General features: G+C 39.3%; 1 protein-coding gene across 1 annotated transcript in view; it reads right to left on the minus strand.

Annotated features, from left to right (window-relative positions):
• Positions 1-15,072: 15,072 nt before the first annotated feature.
• Positions 15,073-19,242, minus strand: part of LOC115060456 (uncharacterized) — a 31,555-nt gene continuing 27,385 nt past the window's right edge. The window contains exons 38-49 of the mRNA XM_029528382.1: positions 18,607-19,007; positions 18,282-18,478; positions 17,726-18,121; positions 17,338-17,618; positions 16,828-17,105; positions 16,525-16,638; positions 16,254-16,438; positions 16,016-16,161; positions 15,649-15,900; positions 15,384-15,543; positions 15,175-15,277; positions 15,073-15,077 (exon numbers count right to left, since the gene is read on the minus strand). Of these exons, the coding sequence (XP_029384242.1) occupies positions 15,073-15,077; positions 15,175-15,277; positions 15,384-15,543; positions 15,649-15,900; positions 16,016-16,161; positions 16,254-16,438; positions 16,525-16,638; positions 16,828-17,105; positions 17,338-17,618; positions 17,726-18,121; positions 18,282-18,478; positions 18,607-19,007 (2,518 nt within the window). The remainder of the gene's footprint in view (positions 15,078-15,174; positions 15,278-15,383; positions 15,544-15,648; positions 15,901-16,015; positions 16,162-16,253; positions 16,439-16,524; positions 16,639-16,827; positions 17,106-17,337; positions 17,619-17,725; positions 18,122-18,281; positions 18,479-18,606; positions 19,008-19,242) is intronic.

The raw sequence follows: 19,242 nt of genomic DNA on the forward strand, positions 1-19,242 counted from the left end.
TTATTTCATGCTATGTGAGAAGATTGATGTCACTCTTACATGTTTTTATCACGAATGAAGCTACATGCAGCAGCTTAGCTTACCATAAATATAGGTTTCTATGGTACTGTGCAAAAGGTAACAAACTATTAAATCTCAAACATTAAACATGCTATATCTGAAAAAAAAAAACAAACAAACACAAAACTACAAAGTAAAAAAACATTACATTAAGAGTGATATCAACCTCAGTCTCAGCAAGAAAGCAATATTTTCCGAATATATTTTTAAATTAAAAGCTGCTCATATGAATGATAATTTAGGTCTTGCAACACAAAAGTATGGCCCTAAATGTCAGAAAACTTTGCACCAGCAAGTTTTAAGTTGCAAATATGAGTTACTGCTTGTGGAGTTTGACCTGATCAACTATGGTGACATAATGAACAATCAAAATGTTGCACAAAGCTGTGTTAGTATGACTTTGCTCTATTAAAGTGTTGATTCTGAGTTTCTGTGTGAAGCATGAGGGGGAAAAAAAACTTTGACACCTAACAAAATTATTTTTATTTATGGTTATATGTCCAATATTGTTGATCATCAAAGAGCAACCTTCCTGGACAACCTTTAGTCCATTGAACTGTAGCTTAGTGAACAACATGTGTGTTCAGAGGTTATCACAAACTGGGAATGAAGATGGAGGCTTGGACAGTATTTGAGTCTGATAATTGTTTCAGATTTAACTTAAAGACAACAACCAGAAATTTAATTGTTTGAACCATACACCCAACTGAAGGTCAACATGTCATGATATTGCACTTGAGAGTAACAAAGTAAGAATGGAGATGCTGGTTGGAGGGTAGAGAGGGCTTTAAATGATAAGGCTTATAATAATAATTATTATAAAAAATAAGACTGACAGTGCACTGGGACTGAAATGTAGAGATGTGAGAATTGAATGTTCACTTGTATACTAATACATATACTGTACTATACTTAATGTGAATTTACAGAATTCCTACAGCAGGCAACCAGTAAAACTACTAATAAAGCTCTTAAATGCACTTATGCTCTGTATTGATCCAGCAATGCACACACAAACCTAAGAGACCATGCACTTGTATCCACAGGAACATTAAGTAACCATAATTTTAACAAACCCATAGACATACACACAAACATATACATACAGACATACATACACATTGAAGCCAAATAGTTTTAAAAATTATTATTATTATTTTTTTTTTAAAGATTTAGCTTGGGGAACATGATGAAATAACAATTACTGTGCTTAGAAATTGAAATGAAATCTATAGATACATCGTGAAATAAACAACTACTAATATAATTTAATATGAAATGTTATTTAATCACAGTTATTTTTGTTGGAGTTTATTGTGTTCCTTCTGGGATCTGTATATCTGCATGCTCCAACACAATCGCAGTCTGGTTTGGAATTGAATTCTGCCCCAGGTGTCTTTTGTATTTGCCCTCAGGAAAGAAGGCCTGTGCATTTTCCTCAAAAGTCATCTTAAAGTCCTTCTGACATTTAATACGAGCCAAAGGAGACAGACTGATTGCTGGAAGCTCCAACAGTTGCACTAATAGAAGAGGAAAGGGGAAGGAACGAGTACATCACTGGTTTCATCAAACTGACTACATGAATTATAGCAGTGTGTGTGGTCATTGCAGCAATAGCAACACAATACTATCAAAACATTGCAGATACCAATAACCTGTCAACACAATTAGACTTAGTATGGTGAACGATATGGGAAAGTAATGATGTGTGAAATTCCCACTGGTTTCATATATATATTTTTTTTTTCACTGTGGGCTTGACTCAGCGGTTGTGTTACAAGTGTGAAAATATTGTGATAGACTAGCAAGGGATATATTATTTCTGAAAGGGAAGTCAAAAATATACATGTAGATATGTGTGCTGTAGAAATTGTCCAGTGTCCACAGATTAACACAAGATAGGAAATACAGAAAAATTATAGACATGTAGAATTTAACACTTACACCAAGGTCCACAACCATGTTGAAGTTATAGTGTAACCTCTCTATAAATTCCTTTCATAAAAGCCAAACGAGTGACTTAATTTCAACACAAATAGTAAATATTAATGGGGTTTACTCTATTGTGCCACTACGGTCTACCACCTATCACCCAAACTATCAATATGTATGTAATTTAAAACCTTTCCACTCACTTTGGTCACAGTCCATTTCAACTTGATCTAATTCATCAACAGCTTTAACCTGCCTACTGGCTCCAGTTGGACCTGTTTCCGTTTATTCAGATCCCAAATGGCATCAGCAGGTTCTGACCCAGTCCTGATGTCCAGGATCAGTTTCTAAGTGAACCAAATGGAAAACACATTCCCTAGCTAACTGCAGCGAACCTCCAGTGAGTCATTAGCGAGGAATGCTTGATGTGTGAAGGGAACCATGTGTGCAGGAGTGACATGTGGTGGTGTAAGAGGATAGGCCATGTTGGGTTCAAGTGACCAGATCTAGCTGTAGGGAAAAAAAAAAAAAAAAAAAATCCCAAACCCAACAGCTGTGCTCTCTAAGTGACTGTAATCATCACTTAAAAACAGTGTTGACATCTTCTCTGACACTTGATGTACATTTTGTATTTTTTAAAGCTGCTTAAGTGACTATATCCTGAGGAAGCTTGCACTGAAAACATAGATGTAAATCTAACAATATATAATTGAAATCATAATTAAAATCATTCAACCACACTAAAACTTTAACTGTTTAGTTTTTTCAGACTGTGGAAGATTTCTGAATGCAAAGTGCTAAACGAAATGCTAAATGTGAACAATTTGACCAGTGGATTTGTTTTAATAGGAAAGTGCGTCAGGTCACTTTACTAACAAGAAAGAAATAATACATAAAATGTTCAAAAAAAAAAAAAAAAAAAAAAACACTCATTAAGGTGTGGGAAAATAAATAGGTGAAGCCTTTCGTTTTATATCTGTGCCTACTGCACAGTTAACCTTAACCTTAATTTACAACGTTATGGTCAGTTTTATGGGCCGACTCAGTGAGGTCTCAGAATAACATGCTCATCCACTCCACAAAAATCACCACCGTGAAATAGTGAGAACGAGGTCCAGAAATGTAACGCTCTAAAATTATGAAAGGTTTTTTCACAGGCCTTGAATAAAGTAATATGGCCACACATAATGATTTGTGAATAAACTCTGCTATCCTTCAAATATACGGATTAAGATTGATTTTACTTGCTGTAGGTCCTGTGAATAGGAAGCTAATCAGCAGCTAATTAGCTTAGCATAGACACTCGAAAAACGAGGGGAAACAGCTGTTCAATATGTATAATATTATAATGGTAGCCATTTCGTTTTTATTTGGCCGCATTAATAATAAAATACTCAATGTTGCATGAATGTTCAGTCTACACTGTGTCAGCGTTTGGCTTAAAAGTCAGAAATTACTTTTTTCAGAAATCTGATAATATTATATTTACCCTGAATCTATTGAGACAGATCTGCAAGAAAAGACTCACAAATCTTAAATCCTCCATATCTTTGTTGCCTCAAACCATACAAGTTAGCATAGTGTCCTTTAAGAAGGCAGTGACTGAGGGGAGGTCAAAGGTCAGAAGCATCTTCATCCTTACGACCAAGGGGAGAGCAGCTCCCTCACAGCAGATACTCACTATGATGGACGACTGACTGTAGCAAGTCTGCAGATCATTGCAGACAAGAGCACACGTGTTCCCTTTGGTCATGGTGGATTGTTGAAGGAGATCAAACACAGGGCGCAGCCTTTGAAAGCAGCAAAATGGTGTAGCTGTGTGAGACAGTAGGGAAGACTGAGTGATCTCTTAGGTCAAAGGTCAACTTTTCACAAGGTAACAGAGGTGGAGGAAGTTTCTTTTTGCTATTAGATGCTAATAAGTGTGAATTTTACTGTTAGTTTCTGTTTGTGTCCTACACTGCATAAGGATGCACCAACTGGGATTGAAGTGCAATTCGAGATGCTGTTTACTTGTAATTTATACTGAAGTCATTTCAAATGATGCAAACTACTCTTCATAAAAGGGGCACTCTATTCAATTTACATGTCAAAGTCAATTTAGGAGTCATGATTAGTGATGACCAGGTTGTGAGAGCAGTTTTCTGTTCTGTTGCCCTGTTAAGAAAATGACTCACCCGGGTTATCTTGACTTGGCTTTTTCCAAATCAAGTTATCGAGTTTTATCTAAATCTCATATAATACATGTCCCATAGCTTTCATAATGGGAGTATTCATTTAAAAAAAAAAAAACAAGGCCATATGGCATCATGGCTTCTACAATTATGCAGCCCTGTCTTCCACCATTTTCTGACCTAAAATGTAGAGAACCCAAAGTACATATTGGATTTCATTGGCCACATTTTCAGTAGACTTGCATCAGAATTATCTCAGGAAGGTCTATAAATATACAGACAATAGCTTAGTATTTGTAAAAAAAAAAACAAAAAAACATCTTGTTTCAGAGTAGTACATATTCTGCCTCCTCTGCCTTTTGCTTTGTCTCTACTGTCAAAGCCTTTCTTTTCTCACCTTCTGTAACAATAAATGTGATTTACTTGACATGCCATTTTATCCTGTAATCTATCATCATGATCACCATAAAGAATGAATACTATACCATGACAAATCTTTAGGGGTCAGCATATGTAAGTGATCATTGCTTCACACCTATGCAGAGCTGGCAACAGTTCTTTGATAAATGAAGAGATAATAAAATCAAATACCAACATGCAGTGCAAACTTTAATTGTAGAAGCTGTACTGTGATGTTACATCTAGATTCTAGAAAATATGATATTAAAGATATAAATTAAAATGGGAAATGCAATCTTAATTTGGTTAATTCTTCTTAATTGCCTTTTTGACCAACCATCTAAATGGGCTGTATGTTTTGATGCAAATATTTACTGTATATATATATATATATATATATATATGCCAGTCCATATGTATATGCCATATGTCCGTATGCATGTCCATCCATCCATCCATCCATCCATCCATCTTCTACCACTTTTCTGTTTCAGTGGTTCCTGAAGCCAATCCCAGCCAGCCAGTGGGTGAGAGGCGGGGTACACCCTGGTCTGGACACCCCTGCCAGTCTATCACAGGGACAACACACAAAGACAAACAACCATTCAGCCGTATGGACAATTTAGAGTCACCAGTTAATCTAGACACGCATGTTTTTGGATGGTGGGAGGAAACCCACGCAGGCAACATGCAAACTCCACACAGAAAGGACCCAGGCCAGGAACTGAACCCACGACCTTCTTATTGTGGGGCGCTAACCACTATGCTGCCCATACATGTCAAGAACAGTATATCCTGCAGGGTACAATGTTCCCATTCAGTCTTCTGCTGTGCTTACACTTGGCTAGTCAGAGGGGACCACCTAAACCCATCACTTTTACAAGCTGTCCATCTACAAAAATGAATTGATGTGGTTTGCCTTCTCTGTTCTATTATTCTGCTCTGATTCCTCCTCTCCCACCTGCCACTGTTTGCTGGAACAGAGTGAGGCTCTGCCAGCCACGCACACAATTAAGTGAAGAGTGATGAAATTATATCTCTGGCCCAGGCAAATGGAGGGATGGGAGGATGGAGAAGCAAAGTGGGAAAGAGGGAGAGTCCATTCTGTTTCCCTCCAGAGGCCAAGGGAAATTCTATTAGTCTCATAATAGAGCCATTTTTTACCTCCTTCCACATCAGTCGATTACACAATTCCTCCTGCTGTCCTTTCCAACACTGTCTTGCCTCTTTTTTTGTTGTTGCCTGACTCTCTTCATCTTTCCCTTTTAATTAGAGCTGTCTTTCCTTTATTAGCCTACTTTGCAATATTCATGAGAAAAAAATGTCTTATTGTAGGCCTAAACTGATTAAGAATTCACCAAAAAGTCATAAAATGTCAGTGTGCATTCAAGCGTGGTTAATTTTGACATAAATCAAGTTTCTGAAACACAAGATCTTTACTAGCTGAAGGTTTATATAGGCTGTGGTCTAAATGCATGTGATTAAAACTTAATGATGGGAATGTGGTTTGGAGAGTCACAGCTTTTTTGTGTCCGCAGACATTGCCTTTTTCGGTGATGATGAAGCTTTAATGTGTTTAGCAGGAAGTAACAAAATGAGGAACATTGATGCAATTCACACAGCTTCTTTCAGAAGCTTAGAATTTCTGGCACATTCCACCGAGAGGCTTTGTGGTGAAGAGTAAAGGATTTATTTGTTTGTCATGATTGGGTTTCAGGAGGAAATACAATCAAGACTTTACAGGTTAGATTGCAATTTATGAAAAGCCACATATATGCTATGCTATTATTTATGTCGTCTGTCTGCTTACCAGGTGCCACATGACACACTTACTGCGTCACGGGAAAGTCAGGAAACTATAACTGAAAAGAAAATTGTCTGATTTGTCAGCACAATAACAAACGTCAGCCATAGACTGAGCATGTTGTTCCAAATATTTACTTTTTTCAGCACATGTTCCACTTTGTACATACTGTGCCTCCTGCCTCTGATTCTTTTGTTAGCCTGTCCTTACAAGTGAGTCACTGAACCAACACAACCTTGGTGTCATAACAGAAAAAAGATCTACAGAACGGCAACAATTGTACCAAAACAACAGACACAAGCAGGCACAAACAGACCACTTGAATGACACTGATACTCTCAACCAGCCGTTGTTTTCAAACCCTTGTCAAAGAAGACCAACTTTGCAAACTTGTAACCATTTAACATGAAATGCTTTATATTTTAGCCTTGTTTAGATTTCAGTGGACGTCACTGAAAAATCATATTATCTAGGGATATTTTTTAGCATCCAATGACAAAAGGTGGTTAAAAATCTGTTTAAATCCCAAACAAGAAAGAAGATAGATGTTGAAGGTTCTAAAACTGATAGCCTTCGCAATTTCCTGCTTGCAGAATAACAATAGATTCATTCAAATCAATGTGACCCATGACTACTTTCCCTTTAAAAATTCTGTTCCAGCTTCATAGATTACAGTGGTTAATAATCTTAGCCACTGTGATAGCTGTCTATAGTTGGGTAACAATAGCCAACTAGAGACAGATGCCAGTCATCCAGATGCTATAAGGCAGCAAGATGGTGTCTTCAGGACATCTGCTGCTCATGAGACTAGTGATGTATCTGATATCTGGACTGTGTTTGCTGCACTGCGCACACAGGAAACTGGAATTCCCTTCCTATATTCTGATTCATGAAATCTGATTAGTTTGAGTTTCAATCCCTACCACACGTCTCTGTTCTGAATACAAGTAAAGAATAATAGTCATGATGTCACACTGATATGGCCCCTAAATAAAGGACTAATGTAATGTTGCACTGTGGACGTGGAAGAGGACACGGGTGCAGATTATTGTACCTCACAGAATAATGCTGCTCTCTAATATATGAACCTTTCCCACATCTATTAGACATCCAAGAAAAGGAAAGAGCCTCTGGGTTTAGTACTTGTCTTCTGCCAGTGTCTGTTTTTTTATGGAATGTAATATACAATATCATGTAAGAGAGTGTTTTACAGCAGCATGCAGAGAATAAAGAAACTACTGTAACAGAGATGCCAAAATCAGAGCATGCTAATGATTATACTGAGAAGCAGTCTTTTAGTTACAAATATTTCCAATAAATACAAAACAATATCTTTTTAGCCAATCTCTGAAGTGATCCAGCACAGTGAGGAATCCCACAAATGTATATTTCAGGGTTTTTTTGCCACTTTGTTCAGGTATGTTCATGGTCTGTGATGACAGACTGGGGCCCATCGGTCAGGCAGTTTTAGTGCTGACCTGAGGCTGAATGTGTTGCAGCTTGTCTGTTTGTGACAGATATGTAAACTGCACTGGGGATCTCGTGAATCAAAAGAGGGAGGCTTGTCTGTCTGTCTGTACGTTTTACTGAGAAAGTATGAGCAAAGAGAAGCCAACCTAAACACCTGAGTGACACTTCACACGCTTGGTTAAGCACACAGAGATAAATGTGTCGCAGTGAAGGACTGAAAAATGAACTGATTGTATTCCCAGGGATCTTTGGGAGGCCTCTGTTTAAAAGGCTTTTCTCTCAATTTAATTCAGTGAGGCTCAGATTGCTGATGGTTCTCTACCACTCAGACAATAACAGAGCTTTAGTGCTAATGCTGGTGGGGCCCATCTGTAGCACCTGTGAAGGGTTTTCCATACAGTCTGCAGATTCATTCTGAAAAACCCTTTCAGAAGAAAATACAGCCATGAAACTATAGAAATAAGATCTGCAAGAAAGCAGGTTAGCAAATTTCATTCTGAGTTTTTCAGAATGCTTTTAGTACATTCACTTTTTAATAGCACTTAACAGTCACTTTACTCAGGTGTGAAGTGTATGCAATCTGAGGCATGTGCTAATCATTATCATTTGCGTCCTGCCAGCTGCAGAGCTGTTTAGTGGTTAGCAGAAAAAAATAGAAAGTGGAGTTCAAGACAATGCCTGTACTTTTGAATGTGGTATAACTATATAGAGGGTAAATTGGCATTCAGACACTTCATGTGGTACACAACATTGTAAATGGAATAATTTAAGACCAAACGTAAGATTGGTCCCCTCTTCGTTTGGACAACAAACGCATAAACTTTTATGACAAAACTTCACAATGAGATTTTGGAAACTGGAATTTTCAACAAACTCCTGGTGTGTGAGTACTGGTTCAACCCACCAATTTAGAAAACAGCAGTTTGAAATAAATCAAGATCTTACTCCAGACTAGACTCAGAGAGGCACATTTGCATAAACAAACAAATGTAATTCACTCTCTAAAGATGGAGGCTTATCCTGTCTTATCCAACAACATCAGATAATACGCTGCTGGTTACCACTGTCCATCAAATTCAGTTTTTATGGAGTACTTCACTGGATAAAAAAGAAAAACTCTAAGGAGCAATGCTTGGTATCCTTCTATCCTGGGGCTTTAATTATCTATGATTGGTAAAGGCAGGCGCATCTTTGGTAATGCAGATGACGCACAACAGCAACAGACTCTTGCCCACCCTCAGGGCCTTCCTCCTCTCAAGGATGGGCCGTGACCTCTTCAGCTGAGTTTAACCAAAAGGGTCACCATGTCTGCCTGGCACACAAAAACAAGAGACACTCTGGCATTCAGCCATCCTCTTCTCAATCCCATTCTGCTCTTCCAATTCCAGATTTCTACAGAGGCAGCACCGAGTGTCAGGTTCAGCTGCAGTATCAACTATCAGGGACTGGAGTGAGATCAAAGTGGGACATTGAAAAGAGTGATCCACACCCGAATCCTAACCGTACAATGAAGCTAAGGACCAACCCCCCCCCACCACACTTTCCACTGGGAGTTGTAATGTGAGCGGCCGATTACTCCTGTGTACCACTGCCATTTGGGCCAACCCATGAGGGCTACGGGGGCAATATAGCATGCAGCCATTGAAGAGGCCTTGTATATGTAGCAGCATGGACAAAAGATAGACAACTAGTCGCTAACCCTGGTAGGAATGTTGTATTGGTTGTTGGGATATGTAAGACAGTAAATGTTAAAAGCTGCTCGGTAATTTCTATAAAAGTTATGTTGGCCCATCCCAATGTGTGTATTATTATTTAAAGAACTAATTGCAGCACTCAGCAGACCCACAGTCACCCCATATTTGTCCTAAACAATCTGGTGTTGTTCCTCTCTGCTGTATCATGAGGAACTATCCGCCTTTTACTCCTTCAGAAACCAAGAGAATATTAAGTTAGGACCGATCTGCTGCCCAATTTATCTCAAATCCTCGCCAATGCAGATCTAATTTCATCCTCTTAGTACCACAAACAGGAAGAAGACGCCAGTCGATAAACAGCCCATGGTCAGCGTTGGAGATAGTGAAGTGGTGGTGGTAATGGCGATGTGGGGTGGAGTGGAGGAAAGAGAATATGGCGACAAAGTGGAAAAGGAAAGCAAAAGCGTTGTCATCCTTCATCCAGCCATCACTCACTCATTCAACCTTTGCCCTCCTAATTATTTGAATAAATGTAATTACAGTATATAGGCAAATTAGCTAAAAGCATTTTAAGTAAATTGAAAATACTGACAAACTTAAATGTAACGTGGTCTGACTAATTGGCTTGAAGACTGCAAATAAGACGTTTTCCCCCCACGTATACATTTGTATCTGGTCAGAACACATGGGTGGATAAGCCCAATAAGCTCAACAAACTTTGATAAAGTCATTCCTTGAGAATATTACTCAGGTTTGCACCATATTTCCAACAGTACTGGGAAAGTACTTGGTTTTTGAGGGTATACGTTTTATTTTAATGCCACTTACTACTACTACAGAGAATATTTTTGAAGGTGAAAGACAAAAAAGGGAAAAACGCCCAGATGTTTTTTTCAGATGTTACAAATCTTTGCCGAGTCTAAAAGATATACAGTAGATCTGAGGACTAAAGGAAGCAGTCATGGGTTGACAGCCGAACCAGATGGCGAGAGGAAGCCCTCTGGTAAACCTCTTATCTAATATTTCAAATGGAGGGCTGATGGAAACAGCATAACACAGAGAACATCATTCATAATTATCACAGTTCTATTGTAATGGATTTTTATGTAATTAATTAATGAGTAGTATAAGAATGACCACATATAACATAATGGTTATTACATACAACTATGAAGGACTCAAACAATGATTCAATTTAGTTTTTACTGTATTTCATTTTCAATGGAAGATAATTGGTTTATGATGCAGAAAGACATCAGGGCAGTAAATATACCATTTAAAATTTTGTTCTCATGAGATGTAGTTTTCAGGACAGTGAAGATCCATGTAGAGCCTAGTGTGGTTGAAGTCACGGTACATAATATACATTTCACTTTACGAAGTGCTGATTTTTCACACATGGTTTGCTGAGTCAATTTCATGAGTTCTAGAGTTGCAGCTCCCATACCCAGACTGTCCAGCCTTCTCAGGAGTATAGTATTCACCAGGGAAATCTAATTACTCTTGACAGAAACTGTAGGTGGCTAGATTTGTCTTTATCAAGAATAGCTGAATCAAAACAAGAGGCCTTGTGACAACAAAAGAAACAAAAAAATGTTTTGCTCACAAACTACAGAAACAACAGGTACACATAGAGAACACTGTTTTGTTAGACAATAATTATGAACAACCATAATAACCTTTAACCTACTAACTATATCACTACCAGATGATTTAATGAAGCTCAACATTTATTGATTAAGAGTTAACACTAAATAATAAATGTAAATAATATATTTGTTTATGTTCCTCCTTTCTTACTTACTCAGTTACAAAGCTTTAAGGTAACATCATAAATCCATATTCATCCTTCATACACAAGCAAATTGTGCCATTGCAGCAAGTGGATTTATGGTTGTGATGTGGAGCGAACTTCTTCTGAAATAAGATTTCTTATCGGTGGCTAATATGACATGATTTCTAACCACAAAGTGAAAGTTCAATTGATTAAAATTTGTTCATATCAGTCTTCTCTTTGTGAAGAATCCCTGAGGCTTGAGTCTTGCACAAATTGAATAAGAATGGATGTAATTACTCTGCAAGCTTTAGCATGTAGTGGTCAGAGCCGCTTATATTGAGGGCAGCATGTGGGGAGGTCCAAGGTCAGATGGGACCATTTCTGACCCTTTCAGCACACCACACTGGGGATTTTAGGAGGGAATCTAAGTTAGCCAACTAAACCTTCAACATCTCGTAAATGTCAACAAGCTGTCACACGTACTTTCCTCTTTCCCCAATCCACCACCTCCTCCTTTCCTCCCTTAATTTTGTCTCACTCCTTTTCCTGTGACAAGAAACTCCCTGATGTGACACCAGGATGAGCATTCAAGATGCTTTGATAGCTCAGAGTTAAAAACTGCTTGGCAACAAATCCTTACCAGAACATTGACAAGGATAATGCAGTTAAAGTTTTAAACTCAAACAAAGCTAAACATTGAGAGAGCCTCCACTTTGTGGCACAAGCTTGAATGCTTGATGCATGGGAACATAGTTGTGATGTACCATTGAGGTAATTACTTTTAGCCATCCTCAAAGGCAGGTCAATCAGGAGTACTATATATCAGATAGAGTAAGATAACATGATCGCATGTCAGCAGCTTATAAATGGAAGATAAAGTATGTCCTGCCACATGTGGATGTTGTTAGGTCCGACATGGTGCGCTCAAAAAGGTGAGACAAAATCTGTGAAACCCAGGAATTGCATTTACTTAATTCAATTAGATACAGCGGAAATAAAGGCCGGGGTAAAACGAAAAAGCAGTTAGGGCGAATTCAAAGACCACATCAGTTTTAGCAGGCTACACTATACACACATACATTATAAATTAAGACTTTGCTGCTCACAAAGTGAAGCAGAAAGCTGTGCTGCCTCTTCATTTATGACTTCATTTCAAGATGGCGCCTCCTTCGTTTGAAACAGACGCGGCTTTGTTTGCATATTAAAACACAATTTATGGTTCATGCCATGAGGATCAAATAAGAAATGGTCTGTCCATTACTGCCTGGATTTCCTCTGCTTACCTTGTGTGCCTCGTACTTCTATATTTTCTCCTGTGAACACCGTTTCCTCCGTCTTCATGTTGGCTTTTGTTTGCTGCTTCCTCAGACTCTTTATCTTTAATAGTCCTACCGACGCTCAGTGACTCTGCCCGTCTGTGCTCTTCTCTTTTATAATATTGATATATTTATTTTTTTATTTGTATTAGCAGTTGGTCCATCGTCACGTTGGCTAGCTGTGCTTGTGATTAGCTGCAGGTGTGCGCAGGTTAGCCGCTGTAAGCGCGCTGCGTTGCCAGGTTTGACAGTTACCCCCTTTTTGGAAACACCAAGCTCCATCATGATCATCATCGATGCTTATCTATTTGTTTGATGGAGTCACAGTCAGGGCACCATTATTCTTGCTTACATACTAACATACAAATATCAAATCATATCAAATCAAATGTATTCCCATAGCGCTAAATCTTAACAAAGTTACATTGAGGCACTTTACACAGAGAGCAGGTCTATACTAAACTCTTTGTGAAGTTGTCAAAGAGACCCAACAACAGCAAGCACTTGACGATAGTTCAAGAGGCAGAAACCTCAGGCAGAACCGGGCTCAGGGAGGGCAGCCATGTGCCTCGATCGGTTGGGTTGAGAGAGGGAGGGATGGGGGGCAGAAAGAGCAGCTGAGGCGTTGAGACCAAGAATGAAGGGGGTGGGGGGGTGCTGGGTAAAGGGATGGAGAGAGAACAAGAGCAGGAGAAGGAAAGATGCCATGAAAATACAAACGAAACATACAGAAATCATACAGTGATTGATGCAGTGGAGGAGAAGAAGAGTTCACAATGGGAAGTGAGCAGTAGTGTGTAATAACTAAAGGGAACTCTGGCAGCAGCAGGTGCTGAGCAGAAATATGCTAAACATACTGTTGTAAACAATCTAATGAGAAATAGACATAAAGCATGCAATCAGACACTTCTACACACACACACACATATATTACACACAGACAGCGATATCTATAGAAGTATATTGTACAGTACTGGTCAAGTTTGGACACAGTCTATTCTTTTGAATGGGAAAGTGTGTCCACACCTTGGACTGGTACTGGAAGTAATACATAAGTAGTGGAGTGGAAAGCCATGCATTGGCTCATGTGAGGTTGGAGATACCGCACCTCTTTGAAGTCTTTGTACTGTACCATTACAGCAATGACAAATTACATGTTGTGGGTGTGTGCTAAGTGTTGTTATGTCTGCTGAGGACATACTGGCTGACAATGATGAATTTCCCTGCAAAGAGAAGGCATGGGAGATAGCAGCACCGTTATTGTTCACACTCAGATCAACAAAGGAGATTTAGGACAAAAAAAGAGAAACCTGACCTCTTCGATCATTGACAGCTTCTTTTATGTCAAATGAGAACCATCTTATATTATTGGTTTAGATGATGGCAATTATTACATTTATGTGTTCTGTACAGAAAGGGTTGATAGCATAGTGGAGTCTGCTTACTTCATAGTTTATAAATACATCTATGTTATATTATGAAATAGAAAATATCAGGCAAAATATAAGGCAAAATGTTTTTTTGGAATCCAGTTTGGACTTTTTATACTGCATGTCATTATCAATGAATTCCACAACTTAACTATTGATGTAATGACAATATTTTAGTAAAAGTCTTGATACAATTGATAAATATATTGACATTGAGTGTGTAATGTGTATTTGATCTTATGCTGCCCTCTAATGTTACAAAGAAAGAACTTCAGACGTTTAAACAAAACCCAGAGGAATATAAATAGGGAGAAATATGGGGGACTGTTTCTAAGTACAGTTTGTATAGCATGGTACGTTTCTTAAAGACATCTGATTACTTTTTCAACCAGCAGTTCTTTTATTAATGCACATCATTAAAGTGTCTGTCAAGGGATATTGTGATGCAATACATGAATTGTTTTTGTTTTGTTTCCTGTGCATGTAGTGTTTAGTGACTTGAAGCAACTACAGAATCATCTGCTCCACAAAAAAGTTCATAATTTAGCATTCAGACTGGATTATGTTATTTACACATTTACAAAGGAAACTATTTTTGTTCATGCTCTTTATGCAAAAATACTTAAAATATTATATTCTTATTCTTAATTATATAGAATTAATTCTTACATCAGTGATATTTAGTCACCAAAAAGAAACTAAAGATTCAATCAATAACTATATATCACATACACAGGAAAGAGAGAGAGCATTGCATATTTAAGATTTGGACATTAATGCCTCCTACTGTTTTAAAGTTTAAATTACTAACAACAAATAGAAATTACAAGGACAAGGCTCCTCGAACAGAATTACACACAGTTAAAAATGACACTTATTTTGTCGAGGGATAATAAAAATGCATCGTCTTTGTTCTTCTCAGATTAAAGTTTTGACAGTCAGCAAACTGACCAGTAGACTGACAAGCAGGGTCTCCACTGGGGTCGCCTTGCCTGTGTGCTGCTTGATAGCATCATTTAGTCTGCAAGACAAGAAACAAAGTTAAAAAAAGGATGGACTTATAGAGCTGTACATAATATACAAGAAGTCAAACATTAGTGGAAGATGAGAGAACTTACTCTTATGTTTTGAGTTCAGGTGCAGTGGTCCCAGTGAGATGGAAGTGCTGTCATGGTGGGATACATCCCTCCCAATTCGCTTGTGGTTGGCTGAGTTGCATTGCTGCAAGAAAAAAGTGTTAGAGGCCTCTGATTAGGCATCTGTTGATAATCTATGTGATATAAGAACAAACTATAAAGGACACATATACACACAAAGCAGTACGTACAGGCTTGCAATTGTTGCTTGCCAAAAGACACAGCTGGACTCGGCAGTGCAGGTAGATGGATGAATAGTTGGTAAAGGCGAACATCCTGAAGGAGAATCTGGCTCTGGTGGAGACGCCATTCTGAACCATTTCAACTGTATCATCTGCTGTATTAGGACATCTGGAGGACAGAGGGGGTGATAGAAGTTGCATCATTATGTAGTATTTATTTACTAAAGTAGGACATCAGTCTGAAAACAGAGTTAAGTTGCTATAGCTCCTATACCCTGCACTGATGATATCCCAGCGGACAGGGTAGTTGGCGTTGTTGACTGGCGTGGCCCAGCAAGACTGAAGAATGGTGGCGAACTGTTGATCATCAACTCCCTCTGTCTGCACCTCCACATACAACTTCTCATCTATTTCAATTTCAATGTTTGTGTTACTGGTCAGGGGGAAGTGGAAGCCAGCATCCTGGTAGGGGATCATTCTCATCTGATATTGTCCTTGGCCAGCTGGAAGTTTTTTGCTGACCATGCTGTGAGAAAAATGTAATATAATTACTGGAATGGAAGTGGAACAATTACATTTACAAGACAAGAGAAATATAGACACATTAAAGTGTGAATGTATGAAATAAAACATTTTGTCACCTCTCTACTGGGTTGATGCCCACAGACATAGACAGGGCCTGGCTCAGAGGATATTCACAGCAGAAGCGTAGGTGGATGTTCCTTTGATGGCTGATTGGATCATCACCCTGGATGACGTTCTCATAGACGAAATGAGTTCCATTGCTCTTAAATTTGAAAAAACAAAGTTGATTATATTGACAAAATGTAAAATCTAATTCTGTCTGCACTGATAACATTATAATGTAATGGACTGTACCCTGAGAACCGTCCCGCAGAGCTGATCGTCGTTGTTGAAGTGGAACACCAGCCGTCCGTCCTGGAGAGTACCTTGGCAGGAGTTGTCTTTGAGATGGAGGTTGCTTGAGTTGATGCCAGCTTCAAACAGCTGGCAGCGGGACAAAGACACGGAGCCTGAACTACCGGAACAAGTGATGGACGAGTCTAAGAGAAAAAGGCAAAAAGGTATTTAAAAAAATTGGTTTGTGCAGTTTTTGTATGGACAGTCTTTTTAAAAGGGTTGCCCTCACCATAGCAGCCACGGGAGCGCTGTTCTTCATCACAGAAGCAGCCGTAGGTACCATCCCTTTTACCACACCATTCATGCTCTGTGCAGTTCAGCTCTTCACAGGGGTCAGATACAGCTGTGGAAAAAAATGAAGAAAGTCAAGAAGTGACGAAATTTAAACAGAGAAAGTACCAGAGAGCACCTTTATAGACAAATTGGAAAACTGACTTGCTCGGATAGCATATTGGTTTATTTTCCTGTTTTTCCACAATCAATTCAATTAGTTCAATCAACAAAATGTATCATAGAAATTGTGAAAACATACGGCAATCCAAAGCTGAACGCCATTCTTGGATGCCCAACCCCAAAACTGAGCAGGTTCTCTCATAGGCTGCGATGGCAGAGCACAGCATGCCGTTGGCTGGAGTGTAAAGGCAGAGGTCAAACACACAGGAGCTGAAAAATGGCTCGGGATCAACGTGACGGTGGCAGGTGCTGAATGGGCCGCTGGTGTTAGTGATAACGCTACAGAGCTCAGAGTATTCTTCCTTAAAGGTACAGTTGTTAAGTCCATCACTGATGTCCTCATCTGTTGCTCCACATCTGGAAGGAAAAGAAAAGGAACAAATAAACTTTTAGTGATTTTGTATGACTTTGTTAAAGTTGCCACCATGTGGTATTCTGTAACATGTGCACTGTTGTCATGCGACCTCTGGATGTAGATAATTGACAATGCATTAAACTGTTACTTAAAAGCTGGAATAAAATAAAATAAAATATATATTTGATATCATATTTTGAAAAATTAGTATGGCCCTGAATTTTACCAACTCACCCTGGTTGGCTTGTGGGTGATTTCCAGCCGTGTCCAAACTCATTGTCATTTTGTGCCAGTGTGCCGTTGGGCAGGACTTTGTCATCTGCAGGATCATTGTTGAAGTTCCCACACATCCCTGTGACTCTGTTTTGACAGTGCTGGCTGATCCGGACCAGGAGGGTACTGCGACCATCAAACTGGACAATCAGGTGGGTGGCATCAACCACAAAGTGGCTTCCCTGTTTTACCAGCTGAGCTAAGTTTCCTGTCACAGGAAGAGTCACCTCACTCCCATTTACCTGGAACAATAGATTGCAAATTAAGTATTTTTAGACATTTGTTACCTTGTTTACACCAGATAGATTGAAGAAATTCTTCCTCTTGGAAGTTGTAGTTCACTACTTACCATCACTCTTCTGTTTGGTCCAAGCCTTATATGCATGCTCTCGGTTTGCTTTGAGAGATATACATCCACAGCTGACACAAATGATACACGGTTGTTGCCACGGTGATTATTGGTGGCCACAACCCGAAACTGGGTTTCGTTGATACTGTGGTTCATGCTCTCGGTTATGATGTAAGAACATGTGCCCTGGAAATGAGCCAGCGCCCCGTCAAATGAGATGTAGTGTGGGTCTCCCCACACGGTGCAAGTGGACATTGAATCAAAACAGCCCAGCTGCCCATTTCTGATGCGGCACTGTCGTGTGGGAGTGCAAGATGCAGAAGAACAGCGCAGGTCATTGGGACTATGACATGTACATTCCTCAGAGCAGCCATCTTTCCAGAAGGACTCACCAACCTGTAGCATGGGAGAAAAAGGTTATTGGTTGTTATTGGTTCCTGACCAAAGGGAAATTGGTATTTGAACAAAGTTTGACATCTTTGACATTTTCCGAGGACAATTTTAAACATATTTCTAAAAATCTGGGGTTCAATTAATCTACAGTTATGTGACTTACATTATAGTAAAAGCCCTTATATGTGCAGCCACAGCTCTCCACAGGGACACATGTTGTCCCACTCCTGAGGAAACCCTCATCACAGAAACATCCTTCAGAGCAAACCCGCTCACAGGTGGCATCAATGCTGCTGGCACAGGTGTGGCCACAGTCGGTACCACACAGCTCATAGTGGCTGTTGGCTGGACAGTCCAGTCCTTAATGAGGCAGGAAAGGAATGTTTACAACCTAACTGCTGACTTATCTGGTTTGTAGATGCAGAAGGTTGGAAAAACACCTATTTGTTTGTTTAGCAGTTAAACACCATATTGACCAGTTGACTTACTGCAGGTGGTGTTGTCTCTCCAAGGGAATATTTCAACATTTGCAGAGTGACAAGCGCTGATGTATGCTTCAATGGTCCTGCACAGAGGCTCTTGGCGCTCATTTCCCAACAGACAGGTATCAAACACGCAGTCATTGAAATATGGCGTTGGGTCCACATGCTGATGGCAGAGCCTGAAGGGGCCAGTGACTGCTTTAATCACTTCACACTGAGCTCTAGCAGGTTGCTCATTGGTGCATCGTGGGCAGGAGGAGCCACACCCGTCACTGCAGGTGTCGTCGTTTGCTACCTTCCAAGCTGCCCCAAACTCATCTGCAGCAGTGACTATTGCTCCAGATGGGGTGGTGAAGTCATCACTTTGATTCCCATTGAAGTTTCCACAAAGTCCACATGTCAGGCCTCTGGTGATGATAAAGTTGAAAGTTGATTAAAATAAAACTACAAAAACTTCTAATCAAGTATTGCTCACTTGAATAATGGCCTGTGAACTATTGGATAAAAGATGAAAGTACAGTTTTCCATTTAAAAGATGCACTCTATCAGCTCTCAGGCCCTTAGATAAAAGTTCCCTTAATGTTTTTATGTTGCCCCCTTGAAACAACGAAAAGACTTCTGGTCCATACATTAGTAATGTAT

Source organism: Echeneis naucrates, chromosome 19 (assembly GCF_900963305.1).
Source record: "Echeneis naucrates chromosome 19, fEcheNa1.1, whole genome shotgun sequence".
Taxonomy (NCBI): Eukaryota; Metazoa; Chordata; class Actinopteri; order Carangiformes; family Echeneidae; genus Echeneis; species Echeneis naucrates.